Raw genomic sequence first — 14,314 nt, forward strand, 5'->3', positions numbered from 1 at the left:
TGTCCCAGCGTTCTGCACTGGACCTCAAGCTACATCCTTGAGCCTTCTTCTCCCACTGCCTCAACGCCACGGAAAAAAAGTACGATGTGGGGAATTGTGAGCTTCTCGTGGTGAAGATGGCGTTGGAGGAATGGAGGCACTGGCTGGAGGGGGCGGAACACCCATTCATCGTGTGGACCGACCACAAGAACCTGGAGTATCTCCGCACCACCAAGCGCCTCAACTCCAGGCAAGCCAGATGGGCCCTGCTGTTCACACGGTTCAACTTTTCCCTCTCGTACCGGCCGGGATCCAAGAATGTCAAGCCGGATGCACTGTCCCGCCGCTATAGCCCCACGGGTACCACCCCGGAGCCCGGGACCATCCTTCCCACCTCGTTCCTGGTGATGGCACTCAACTGGGGTATAGGGAAACAGGTTCGGGAGGTGCAGCGGTCCCAGCCAAACTCTGGGGTGGGCCTGATAATCGGATGTTAGTGCCTGATGCTGTCCGCTCTGCGGTCCTGAAGTGGGCCCATTGCTCCAGATTTTCCTGCCACCCGGGCTCCCGTCGGACCCTGGCCTTCGTGCGACAACGCTTTTGGTGGCTTACGATGGTTCCGGATGTCGCCGCATTTGTCTCTGCCTGTACAGTCTGTGCTCAGAATAAGACTCCTCGGCACTGCCTGTTCCTCCCCGACCCTGGTCCAAAATATCCCTGGATTTAATCACGGATCTCCCCCGTCTGAGGGCAACACTGCCATCGTGACTGTAGTTGACTGGTTTTCCAAGGCCGCTCACTTCATTCCTCTCCCCAAACTACCCTCGGCCAAGGAGACGGCCCAGCACATCTTCCGGATCCAAGGACTGCCCGTGGACATGGTCTCCGATTTGGGGCCTCAGTTCTCATCCCGGTTCTGAAAGGTGTTCTGCGCCCTCATTGGGTCATCGGCCAGCCTGTCCTCTGGGTTCCACCCCCAGTCCAATGGCCAGTCGGAGAGAGCCAATCAGGATCTTGAGACTACTCTGCAACCACACCTCCTAGAGCCAGCAGCTGGTGTGGGTCGAGTACGCCTGCAACACCCTTGCCTGCTCTGCAACGGGCCTATCTCTGTTTTAGTGTTCTCTGAGGTATCAGCCCCCACTCTTTCCGAGCAGGAGGAAGAGGTCAGCGTACCTTCTAACCAGATGTTTGTCCACCGCTGTCGTCGTACCTGGAGGAGGGACCATCGGCCCTCCTCAAGACCACCTCCAGGTATCGACGACAAGCGGATCGCCATCAGTCCCCGGTTCCCCGGCATCGTCTCAGGCAGAAGGTATGGCTATCCCCCCGGGATCTGCCGCTCCGGGTGGAATCCCGCAAACTCTCCCCCCGGTTTTACGGCCCATTTCCCATCTCCAAGATTATTAGCCCCTCTGCTGTTCATCTTCTGTTGCCCCGTACCCTTCGTATACATCCCACCTTTCATGTGTCCAGAGTCAAACCTATGTCTTACAGCCCTTTGTTTCCTGTTTCCAGCCCCACCCTTCTCCACCGTCTCATCGACGGCCAACCGGCTTACACGGTGAGGCGTCTCCTGAAGGTTCAACATCGGGGCAGGGGGTTCCAGTACCTGGTTGACTGGGAGGATTATGGCCGGGGGAGATGTGCTGGGTTCACACCAGGGACATCCTGGACCCAGGCCTCATCGCAGATTTTCAACGTTGACACCCCGGACATCCTGGACCCGGGGGGGGGGGGGTACTGTCACACCCTGATCTGTTTCACCTGTCCTTGCGATTGTCTCCACCCCCGTCCAGGTGTCGCCCATCTTCCCCATTATCCCCTGTGTATTTATACCTGTGTTCTGTTTGTCTGTTGCCACTTCGTCTTGTTTGTCAAGTCAACCAGCGTTTTGTTCTCAGCCCCTGTCTTTCCCAGTCTCTCTTTTTTCTCGCCCTCCTGGTTTTGACCCTTGCTTGTCCTGACTCTGAGCCTGCCTGCCTGCCAGATCACTCTGCCTGCCTCTGAGCCTGAGCCTGCCTACCGACCTGTACCTTTGCCCCTCCCTCTGGATTATTTACCTCTGCCTACCCTGACACTGAGCCTGCCTGCTGTTCGGTACCGTTGCCCTACCTCTGGTTTTCTGACCCCTGCCTGCCTTGACCTGTCTATTGCGTGCCCCTGTTGGATTATTACATTTTTGTTAATTCGACGTTGTCTGCGTCAGGGTCTTACCTTCATACCTGATATATATATATCAGGTATGAAGGTAAGACCCAGATGCAGACAATATACACTGCTCAAAAAAATAAAGGGAACACTTAAACAACACAATGTAACTCCAAGTCAATCACACTTCTGTGAAATCAAACTGTCCACTTAGGAAGCAACACTGATTGACAATAAATTTCACATGCTGTTGTGCAAATGGAATAGACAACAGGTGGAAATTATAGGCAATTAGCAAGACACCCCCAATAAAGGAGTGGTTCTGCAGGTGGTGACCACAGACCACTTCTCAGTTCCTATGCTTCCTGGCTGATGTTTTAGTCACTTTTGAATGCTGGCGGTGCTTTCACTCTAGTGGTAGCATGAGACGGAGTCTACAACCCACACAAGTGGCTCAGGTAGTGCAGCTCATCCAGGATGGCACATCAATGCGAGCTGTGGCAAGAAGGTTTGCTGTGTCTGTCAGCGTAGTGTCCAGAGCATGGAGGCGCTACCAGGAGACAGGCCAGTACATCAGGAGACGTGGAGGAGGCCGTAGGAGGGCAACAACCCAGCAGCAGGACCGCTACCTCCGCCTTTGTGCAAGGAGGAGCAGGTGGAGCACTGCCAGAGCCCTGCAAAATGACCTCCAGCAGGCCACAAATGTGCATGTGTCTGCTCAAACGGTCAGAAACAGACTCCATGAGGGTGGTATGAGGGCCCGACGTCCACAGGTGGGGGTTGTGCTTACAGCCCAACACCGTGCAGGATGTTTGGCATTTGCCAGAGAACACCAAGATTGGCAAATTCGCCACTGGCACCCTGTGCTCTTCACAGATGAAAGCAGGTTCACACTGAGCACATGTGACAGACGTGACAGAGTCTGGAGACGCCGTGGAGAACGTTCTGCTGCCTGCAACATCCTCCAGCATGACCGGTTTGGCGGTGGGTCAGTCATGGTGTGGGGTGGCATTTCTTTGGGGGGCCGCACAGCCCTCCATGTGCTCGCCAGAGGTAGCCTGACTGCCATTAGGTACCGAGATGAGATCCTCAGACCCCTTGTGAGACCATATGCTGGTGCGGTTGGCCCTGGGTTCCTCCTAATGCAAGACAATGCTAGACCTCATGTGGCTGGAGTGTGTCAGCAGTTCCTGCAAGAGGAAGGCATTGATGCTATGGACTGGCCCGCCCGTTCCCCAGACCTGAATCCAATTGAGCACATCTGGGACATCATGTCTCGCTCCATCCACCAACGCCACGTTGCACCACAGACTGTCCAGGAGTTGGCGGATGCTTTAGTCCAGGTCTGGGAGGAGATCCCTCAGGAGACCATCCGCCACCTCATCAGGAGCATGCCCAGGTGTTGTAGGGAGGTCATACAGGCACGTGGAGGCCACACACACTACTGAGTCTCATTTTGACTTGTTTTAAGGACATTACATCAAAGTTGGATCAGCCTGTAGTGTGGTTTTCCACTTTAATTTTGAGTGTGACTCCAAATCCAGACCTCGATGGGTTGATAAATTTGATTTCCATTGATAATTTTTGTGTGATTTTGTTGTCAGCACATTCAACTATGTAAAGAAAAAAGTATTTAATAAGAATATTTCATTCATTCAGATCTAGGATGTGTTATTTTAGTGTTCCCTTTATTTTTTTGAGCAGTGTATATACGTATATCAGGTATGACATATACCACTCAGTGGTATATATCAGTGTTCCTAATGTTTGGTTTCATTCAGTCCATCATTACTTTTTAAGACATGAAGGTCAGTCAATGCGGAAAATTTCAAGAACTTTGAAAGTTTCTTCAAGTACAGTCACAAAAACCATCAAGCTCTATGATGAAACTGGCTCTAATGAGGACTGCCACAGGAAAGGAAGTCCCAGAGTTACCTCTGCTGTAGAGGATACGTTCATTAGAGTTAACTGCACCTCAGGTTGCAGACCAATTAAATGCTTCACAGCATTCAAGTAACAGACACATCTCAACATCAACTGTTCGAATGAGATTGCATGAATCAGGCCTTCATGGTCGAATTGCTGCAAAGAAACCACAACTAAAGGACACCAATAAGAAGAAGAGACTTGCATGGGCCAAGAAACACGAGCAATGGACATTAGACCAGTGGAAATCTGTCCTTTGGTCTGATGAGTCCAAATTTGAGATTTTTGGTTCTAAACACCGTGTCTTTGTGAGACGCAGAATAGGTGAACGGATGCTCTCCGCATGTATGGTTCCCACCGTGAAGTATGGAGGAGGAAGCGTGATGGTATGGTGGTGCTTTGCTGGTGACACTGTCTGTGATTTATTTAGAATTCAAGGCACACTTAACCAGCATGGCTACCACATCATTCTGCAGTGATACGCCATCCCATCTGCTTTGTGCTTAGTGGGACAATCATTTGTTTTTCAACAGGACAATGACCCAAAACACACCTCCAGGCTGTGTAAAGGCTATTTGACCAAGGAGAGTGATGGAGTGCGGCATCAGATGACCTCGCCTCCGCAATCACCTGACCTCAACCCAATTGTGATGGTTTGGGATGAGTTGGACCGCAGAGTGAAGGAAAAGCAGCCAACAAGTGCTCAGCATACGTGGGAACTCCTTTAAGACTGTTGGAAAAGCATTCCTCATGAAGCTGGTTGAGAGAATGCCAAGAGAGTGCAAAGCTGTCATCAAGGCAAAGGGTGGCTTAAAAGTGTTAATGTCTCACTATTATTCTACAATGTAGAACATAGTAAAAATAAATAAAAACCCTTGAATGAGTAGATGTGTCCAAACCTTTGACTGGTACGGTATATACATACACACACTGAGTATACCAAACATTAGGAACACCCCAGCGTTGCAGTTCTTTACACAACCTAGTGCACCTGGCACCTACTACCATACCCTGTTCAAAGGCACTTACATTTTTTGTCTTGCCCTTTCACCCTCTGAATGGTACACTAAATCCTTATTTTATCTGCCTCCTCTCCTTCATCTACACGTATTGAACTGGATTTTCCAAGTGACATCAATAAGTGATCACAGCTTTCACCTGGATTCACCATGTCAGTCTATGTAAAGAGCAGGTGTTCTTATTGTTTTTATTTATAAATTGTACTTCTCTGTAAAGTGTGTTCAGACTGTATGTACTAGAATGAATGTACTTCAGTAATGTACACTATTTGCTGAGATGAGGGTTGTAGATTAACAATAAACTATGTAGGCTACACTTAGTCAAAGGGGCATCATGTTAACCTTGTTGTTGATCCTTACCTCCTCGTATAAGACTAAGGTAATGAGTAGAGCAGGTATAGGTCGTCCCTTCATATGGGAATTTAAACAAAGCAGGTAGCTGTTTTATGTACAAGATGTCAGTGCATAAACAAATACAAGCAAATACATTCGTACCATGTAAACCAGAACACATCGTTGTAGTTTCTAATACAAATCTTTATTACAACTGGGAAGGTATTTACTTGACTGTGTTTTCTTGTTTTTGTTATCTATATATTCTTATTTCCTTTCAATGCCTGCTGATGCATTTTTAGGCCCTGAGGCGACTTCTTTGACACTGTCTGATAGAATTCTACACAGCAAACACTCTCTGTCCTCCTCAACCCACTCCTCCTCCACACAACTCTTTCCAACTGCATTCTGTCATAAGGAGGAGCGAATTGGAGAAGAGGGCCTGCATTGTGGTGTTTCAAAATATAACCGATTTTTAAGAGGAGAATGGAGGAGAGGAGAAAAGAGAGTGATAATAAAGTGCAGTCTTTTCCCTTTACAACACATAACACACCCTCCCACTTTATCTTGAGTCATACACTGAAAGACACAGATTTCAGACATTAACATAATTCAGAGCTTGTTGACTTGATAACTGTTGATCGTCATGTACCAGCTGTTTTCATATCTCAGTTGATAGACATGCAACACTTTCTTATAGCACAGAAAGCTTGTTCTGAACTTAACCATAACCAATTTTAATAAGTAGGCTTAGTCTGCACAATGACTATTATGTAAATGTCGTAAAGATAGTGAATTAGGCCTATACAATGACCACTACCAAGTGGTCATCCTTCCCTGTAAAAATGCTCTACTTTGTTCCCTATTTTTCCCAACATTAGCTACACCATTCTTGCTTAGTGAAATTCAAGTAATGAACATTTCTCAAGACAGTTGAAAGTAGGGGTTTTAAGGTGAGCTAAACGTTTTACAAATTGATAGGATTTTTAATAAAAGGGTACGTATTGTATTTCGTTGACAGTTATGAATTTGGACGGTAATATATAAAGTAGGATGCTCTCAGGCTTCCGTACTCTTACGACGAGTCCCGGAAGTGCTAAACATGATTTGTAAACAAACTCATGAGCCAGATCTTTAGTTAAAAAAAGAACGTACTACCGTATAGGACGTGGTTTGCGTACCATTGGATGCACCCTGTAGAATGTGAGTAACTTGTTACGTTCCTTATATTCTGGTTGCTTGACATTTAATCACTGTTGTGTTTAACTCCAAATCAATGAGAACGCTATTAGCATTAACCGCTGACTTTTGTAAACTACCTAACGTTAGCTAACTAACTAAGTAGTCGGCTAACCAACCTAACTAGCAGTCATATCCAGCTAGCATAACAGTTGCTAGTTAACCAGTTACTTATCCGATATAATTAGCTAGCTAGCTTACGTCAAAACTGGCCAGTACAGTAGGCTCTCTCTCTAGCTAGTCGAAATCAAACCCTATCAGCTGTTGCTGTTATTCAGGATGCCAGATCTACCAGCTAGCTAGCATGACAGCTACGGCATTAGACACCACGCTAATGCAACTGGTCAGTAGATATATTTGGTTGTCCTTATCACATTGTAGATAATTAGCTAACCCATGTAGAGTTGCAATTGCATGCTGTGTCACGTATATCAACTGACTAAATTGACTGTGTAACAACTAGCTAATACTAACCATATTTTTGTAGCTGGCTACTGTACCAATCAGTGTCAGTGAAATGTGGAAGTAACTAAGTTGTCACACGTAGCTCATCTAAGTAACATTCAAACTCTCCTCATCTCTATTCTTTCACTTTTCTTTCTGAAACACAGGATTCCACCTGTGTGGAAGTAACCCAACTACATTTGCCAGTGAGTGACAGAGAGAGATATCTACTTGTATCTGTAGAGATCTGTGTCTGTAGGCAGGGCAGCCATGTCTAGGAAGCAGACAGGAAAGCCACTGCGTGGCAGCAACAGAAAGTGTGATGCGGAGCGAAAGCGGGATGAGCGGGTCACGCGCAGGGCAATCGCCAAGGACCGCAAGAACCGGCCCCAGGACGGGGACGAGGGAGAGGAGTTTGTCAGCTTCTCCAACCAGCTCCAAGCGCTGGGGCTCAAACTGAGAGAGGTGCCTGGAGATGGGTAAGATTCAGAGAGAGAACATTGCAGACATTGCAGACACCTGGCAGACCTATAAATGCCTGGATAGGTATTTAGTATATCAGCTAACCACATATTATATGATCTAGCAATTTGATGCCCGACTGTGTAATCGATGACATGGCACGCAACCATTGGTTGATGCAATGCAGCATCTGAAATGTAGTCAGCATGGAATGCAATCAAAGTGCTCTTATAAATGGCTGTTACAACGTTGACTAATACTGTGTGTCCATCCTATAGTAACTGCCTGTTCCGGGCTCTGGGTGACCAATTGGAGGGACACTCTCGAGGACACCAGCGCCTGCGCCAGGAGACTGTGCAGTACATGATGGCACACCAGCAGGACTTTGAGCCCTTTGTGGAGGATGATGTGCCCTTCGCACAGCATTGTAAGATAGAAACCAAATGCTATTTCCATGTGAAAATGTTGTGGGATGCCCAAGTTTTTGATGGTATGCCAGTCATCCTGGAGAGTGTGTCTTTAAAGATCTTGTCACTAATATTTCTCTGTTTTCTTCCTCTCAGTGTCAAACCTCTCCCAGCCTGGTACGTTTGCTGGCAATGATGCCATCGTGGCGTTCGCCCGTAGTCAACAGCTCAAGGTGGTCATTCATCAGCTCAACACCCCACTGTGGGAGGTAGGAACCTCAGTGACACCCTATTGCCCATATAGTTTACTACTTTTGTCAAGAGACACATAGCTGTATAAAAGCTAAAGTAGTGCACAATAGGGGAAATTCACACTTATTTTATGTATATGTTTTGAAAGGAGATTGGAATCCCCAAAAATGTTTTACATTTTTATTTACATGAAAGAATGGGAAAGTGGATGGGGATGTAGTAGAAAATAATAGAACGGCATAGTTTACAAAGTTGGGGAAGAGAGGCATGAATCCCTGTCGCCAGGTGGTATATGTGGTCCTACCAGTAGACCACATTGTAGCACACTGTACTGTATTTTAAGCCGAAGTCCTCTTCTAATGTAACAGACCGTATGAAATACCACTATTGATAAGCCCTACTCATTATGTTTCCTCAATTCAGATAAATGGCTCTGAGAAGCTGGTTGGCCGAGAGCTACACATTGCCTATCGCTATGGAGACCATTACGACAGTGTACGACCAATCGGTGACAACTCTGAGAGCCCTGCTCAGCTGCGTTTAGAGGTACGGGAAAAAAGCGGTTCATTTAAAAACACACCCCCAAATATTTCAACCATTGGATTAGTCTTATTCATAAAATGTTCCTTATTCCCCCTACCCCTCTCTTGTGTCCTTCCAGAATCTTCATAATTCGAGTGTGCAGCGTGAGTTTGGTGACGGCCAGAGGGACAGACAGAAAGCCCCCTCGCCCACCCCCTCCGAGGAGGACAATGTGATCCTAAGTTCCCTGAAGAACAGGGGCCCAAACTGTGAGTGTCCCTGCTGTCTTCTCCCCCAGTGCAGTGTGATTATCAGTGTCTACTAGCTGTTTTGGGCAGGTTTTAGGTCCTTTTCTAACCCCAACTCATATAAAACTTTCATTCATCTGCAGTCTACACCTACCGTGTATAATAAACATTGCTAGTAAATACAACTGATGTTTATTGACTATTTTGGGGATTTTAGAGGGAGCTACCATCCAAAAAACATTTGATAATGATCAGCAGGAGCATCTGATGCAATATATTCACTGCAACTGACCCCATGTGTATTGTGTGCCATGTCTCTCAGGTGAAGAGGAGAATCTATTTCAGCTGAGTGCCGCCACCATCAACGCTGAGTGGCTGGTGGATTCTGAGCTAGCTGCCCAAGTGTGTCACGGCCAGTGTGCCTCTGGATCATGCTCAGCGTGTAGACCGGCAGCGACAGAGTGCAGTGAGCACAAACCACCACCAGGTGGAGGCAACATACACAAATCCAAGGTAAATTGCAATTCTTAAATAAATATTTTTAAGATGTTTTAACACATTTTATTCAGAAAGTATGGAACCACTACACCATGACTCTCCACTCAAATTCCAATTCTGAATAAGTATTCTGAGTCTGTGACTTTCAATTCCAGTTCCAAATTAAATTGACCTGCATTTCTCTATTCCTTTGAGAAGGGACTTAATTGCCTCCTTTTCATCTTGACTCCTGTGTTTTTTTTTTTTTTTTTTTACACCTCTCAGGCTTCAAACAAGCAGAGGAAAGAGCAGCAGCGCTTGGAAAAGAAAAAGCGACAGGAGGAAAGACATCGACAGAAGGTTCTTCAAAGCAAAGGAACACCTGACCAAAACCAGAACCTCTCGGAGCCGGTCACTCTAGTGCCAGCTCTAAATACACTTAGTATATAGACAGACAGAGCATGGCCAAATAAAGCTATACTGGGCGGCTGATTACAATGTTTTGCACACAGAATCAATTTCAATCTCAATCACATTGGATGACTTGCATAAACCATTTAGTTTCTTTGCAAATGTATGGTGCCTACCTATAGGTTGTGTGTGAATGTGTTCGGGGTTGTGGTTGATTATGAGGGTGTTTGATAGTGACCCAGGATGGTGTACATAGTTTCCTCTTTTAGAGACACACTGTCTAGACTCTTTATATGCTGGTGAATGAGGGCTGCTTTTCACTACGACCATGCAGTACATCTTGGGCTCCTCTTTGCATTTGTTTTGAGTTGAATTTCTCTGATTCCAGCTGAAGAAGAAAGGAACGGGAAGAGACATCATTGTAAACAGAATGAAATGTTTTGTGAACGATACTGAAATGATTTAGTTGATATAGTATGTAAATAATTGATATTTTCTGGTTAATGGCAGAGACAGTATTATTAATCAAGCTTAAAGAAATTATTCAGTTGGGAGATTTGCTGATGAATGATGGTGATGCACTCTGTCTGGTATGATATGTAATGAGGCAATAAATGAAAAATTGTACAGTATTTGATTTATTCATATTTTTTATATATCTTGTCTTAAATGGTTGTGGTGTTTGTTTTTGATTTGATTAAAGATGCATTATGCAGAAATCACTTCCACCATTTCCCTTTTGCAAAAATTCTAATAGTTTGCGTAATTTCAGTTTAATGTAGTATAGTGTAGAGAATCATTGTACCATTTAAACCGCTATGAAATATCTTTTCCATAACCAAGCTGTTTGAAGCTGTTTGAAGCTGGTGTACAAAACTGAAGTATGCAAAAGTACACAAAAACAAAACTTCAGACCGGGAAGCATATAAATAGTGCACATAGAACAAATGTAGCGCTTCTTTGACTTGCTTTCAATGAGAATGACAGCTCTATAACTTAAATTTCGCTGTGAATTTGCTTGTGTCGCACAAAAAGTTACATATCACTGAATCAATAGATGTCCTCAATAGATTATACAAGATAGCGTATATTGTTGTAGGTTGCACTGTAATTTTATCTGATATTTTGGCCAACATTTGGCCAATACTCATCATTGCATGTATGTTTTTAAAACTGATCATTTCACAATGGATAATGTAGATAGGAGCAGTATCAATGTTCAGGATGCTGACTGACTCCTCCCCTTTTCTATGTAGTGTGATGTCAAAACATGGGTACATATATTATGACATAGTATGACATCATCAGTGGTCCACACTGCCAACATAAAACACAGTTGCATTAATAAAATCTCCATTATGGATTATTATGGATTGAGGTTAATACACTCCAATTATTTTCTGAATCTGGAAGGTGGTGAGTACCTCTTCATGAGAAATGTACAGATGTTAAGGTTAGTGGCATGTAGGTCTTGAGAGCAACGTGTGTGAGAAGCATAAATGTATCAAAAGTTTTAGGCTCTGAGGTGAATAGAAGGCTAGAGGTCAAACAGTATTTTGTTAGGCTATAGGCCTACTGTATTTTCATTATTGTAATGCATTTTCACTTGTATAAATAAAATTATCTTTAAACAAATGTATACTGGCTTGCCAGTCTGCAATAGACCAGCTAGCTATATTATTAAAACAATGTAATAGATAAAACACATGTCATTGTGAAATACATCAATTCTATGTAAGCAACTAAGGGCAGTTTAGTCAGTTTCTCATTATCATGATACTGTATCTACAGGAGTGGTAAGTATAATTTTGGTCTTCAACTGTTGTTGTCTAGTACTGTCTTTTTGCTAGCTAGGGCCATCTACTTTAAGTGCTGCCTGTCTTCCCAGTAGCCTACTTGCTGTGTGAACTGCTGACTGCTATTAATTGCAGATGATTGTTGACACATAAACCAGGATTAAGGAGCAGGGCAATTTGTGACTGTTGTTGTTTTCGTAATCAGTGGCTGTATTGGAGGGGGAGTGGCTTCTCCTCTCCTAGGCAATCAGCAATTCACATTTGCAAGGCAATTAGTATTAATACTTCAGTCTCTCCTGTTTTCTCAGCGGCAGCTGTAAGTGACGGTCTGATTGCAAAAGTAAGACCGTCGCCGAAGCAAAGATGGTTCTAACGAGTTGTTCTGCGGAGGTTTTTTTGTTTTTTTGGGGGGGGTGGATCAGCTTAATATTGCGGAAAGAATGTTGCTTCCATCAATGTAATTATCTGCATCATTTCCAATCCCCCATATATTTTGGGGGAAAATATATATATACATACACACATATACACATACCTATATAGACATACATACTTTAAAAAAAAGAATATACCTTTATTATTATTTCCCCGCAAACCCTACCACCCTTCCCCCAATTGGAGTAAACTAATAAACACTTCGGCTTTTACCTTCAATTTATACATCTTATAGACATTTTACAGACACAGTCTACTTTACAATAGTTCTCTCTTGTTTGTTCTTAGTCCTTCCTCTATTTCTGATGTCCATCCAGTTTGATTTCTATTTGTAACTGTGCTACTTCACAAAAGTTCCATACCTATATACATTTTACAGATCCCGTATGTTTTACATTGTTTATCTTGTTATTAGTCCCACCCTTCAGCTCCATTCAACCCCTCCCATCTATCTCTCAACATCATCCATTTCGGATTTCTATTTGCCATATATTTTTCAACTGTGCTGTGATGCTTCACAAAAGAATTGAACCTTTCTATTCTCATAGCTTCTACAGATTGTAAATTAAAAATAATTGTTTTTGCTAAAATAATTATTATATTATTGATTGATTGACAAGGGCTTTTCAAATCACCCAGTATTGCTATCTGTAGCGTTAATTCTAGGCAAATGTTGCAATTCTTCAGCCATTCCTGGACCTGTGACCAAAAACGAGCTACATATGGACAATACCAAAATAAATTATCTAATGACTCTGCCTCCTCACAGCAGAATCTGCAGAGCTGGTAAGATTGTATCCCCCATATACACTGCTCAAACAAATAAAGGGAACACTTAAACAACACAATGTAACTCCAAGTCAATCACACTTCTGTGAAATCAAACTGTCCACTTAGGAAGCAACACTGATTGACAATAAATTTCACATGCTGTTGTGCAAATGGAATAGACAAAAGGTGGAAATTATAGGCAATTAGCAAGACACCCACAATAAAGGAGTGGTTCTGCAGGTGGTGACCACAGACCACTTCTCAGTTCCTATGCTTCCTGGCTGATGTTTTGGTCACTTTTGAATGCTGGCGGTGCTTTCACTCTAGTGGTAGCATGAGACGGAGTCTACAACCCACACAAGTGGCTCAGGTAGTGCAGCTCATCCAGGATGGCACATCAATGCGAGCTGTGGCAAGAAGGTTTGCTGTGTCTGTCAGCGTCCAGAGTCCAGAGCATGGAGGCGCTACCAGGAGACAGGCCAGTACATCAGGAGACGTGGAGGAGGCCGTAGGAGGGCAACAACCCAGCAGCAGGACCGCTACCTCCGCCTTTGTGCAAGGAGGAGCAGGTGGATTACTGCCAGAGCCCTGCAAAATGACCTCCAGCAGGCCACAAATGTGCATGTGTCTGCTCAAACGGTCAGAAACAGACTCCATGAGGGTGGTATGAGGGCCCGACGTCCACAGGTGGGGGTTGTGCTTACAGTCCAACACCGTGCAGGACGTTTGGCATTTGCCAGAGAACACCAAGATTGGCAAATTCGCCACTGGCGCCCTGTGCCCTTCACAGATGAAAGCAGGTTCACACTGAGCACATGAGCACTTGTGACAGACGTGACAGAGTCTGGAGACACCGTAGAGAACGTTCTGCTGCCTGCAACATCCTCCAGCATGACCGGTTTGGCGGTGGGTCAGTCATGGTGTGGAGTGGCATTTCTTTGGGGGGCCGCACAGCCCTCCATGTGCTCGCCAGAGGTAGCCTGACTGCCATTAGGTACCGAGATGAGATCCTCAGACCCCTTGTGAGACCATATGCTGGTGCGGTTGGCCCTGGGTTCCTCCTAATGCAAGACAATGCTAGACCTCATGTGGCTGGAGTGTGTCAGCAGTTCCTGCAAGAGGAAGGCATTGATGCTATGGACTGGCCCGCCCGTTCCCCAGACCTGAATCCAATTGAGCACATCTGGGACATCATGTCTCGCTCCATCCACCAACGCAACGTTGCACCACAGACTGTCCAGGAGTTGGCGGATGCTTTAGTCCAGGTCTGGGAGGAGATCCCTCAGGAGACCATCCGCCACCTCATCAGGAGCATGCCCAGGCGTTGTAGGGAGGTCATACAGGCACGTGGAGGCCACACACACTACTGAGCCTCATTTTGACTTGTTTTAAGGACATTACATCAAAGTTGGATCAGCCTGTAGTGTGGTTTTCCACTTTAA

The 14,314-nt window shown here is 45.0% G+C and overlaps 1 protein-coding gene across 1 annotated transcript; it reads left to right on the top strand.

Annotated features, from left to right (window-relative positions):
• The first annotated feature begins 6,495 nt into the window (after positions 1–6,495).
• LOC120060716 (OTU domain-containing protein 3-like) lies at positions 6,496–10,502 on the top strand. The gene is made up of 8 exons (XM_039010119.1): positions 6,496–6,611; positions 7,259–7,570; positions 7,832–7,980; positions 8,117–8,229; positions 8,636–8,758; positions 8,874–9,003; positions 9,305–9,495; positions 9,745–10,502. Exons 2-8 carry the CDS (start codon positions 7,362–7,364, stop codon positions 9,907–9,909), a joined length of 1,080 nt encoding a protein of 359 aa, XP_038866047.1. The 5' UTR covers positions 6,496–6,611; positions 7,259–7,361; the 3' UTR covers positions 9,910–10,502.
• Positions 10,503–14,314: the final 3,812 nt, after the last annotated feature.

This window comes from Salvelinus namaycush, chromosome 16 (genome assembly GCF_016432855.1).
Source record: "Salvelinus namaycush isolate Seneca chromosome 16, SaNama_1.0, whole genome shotgun sequence".
Taxonomy (NCBI): Eukaryota; Metazoa; Chordata; class Actinopteri; order Salmoniformes; family Salmonidae; genus Salvelinus; species Salvelinus namaycush.

What these genes read in the sequence shown, in the direction of transcription:
- LOC120060716 (XM_039010119.1), top strand. Translation starts at nt 7,362, where the DNA reads ATGTCTAGGAAGCAGACAGGAAAGCCACTGCGTGGCAGCAACAGAAAG. An exon ending in AGAGAGGTGCCTGGAGATGG is followed by an intron (nt 7,571 to 7,831) that starts GTAAGATTCAGA and finishes TCCATCCTATAG; the next exon opens with TAACTGCCTGTTCCGGGCTC. An exon ending in CTGCTCAGCTGCGTTTAGAG is followed by an intron (nt 8,759 to 8,873) that starts GTACGGGAAAAA and finishes GTGTCCTTCCAG; the next exon opens with AATCTTCATAATTCGAGTGT.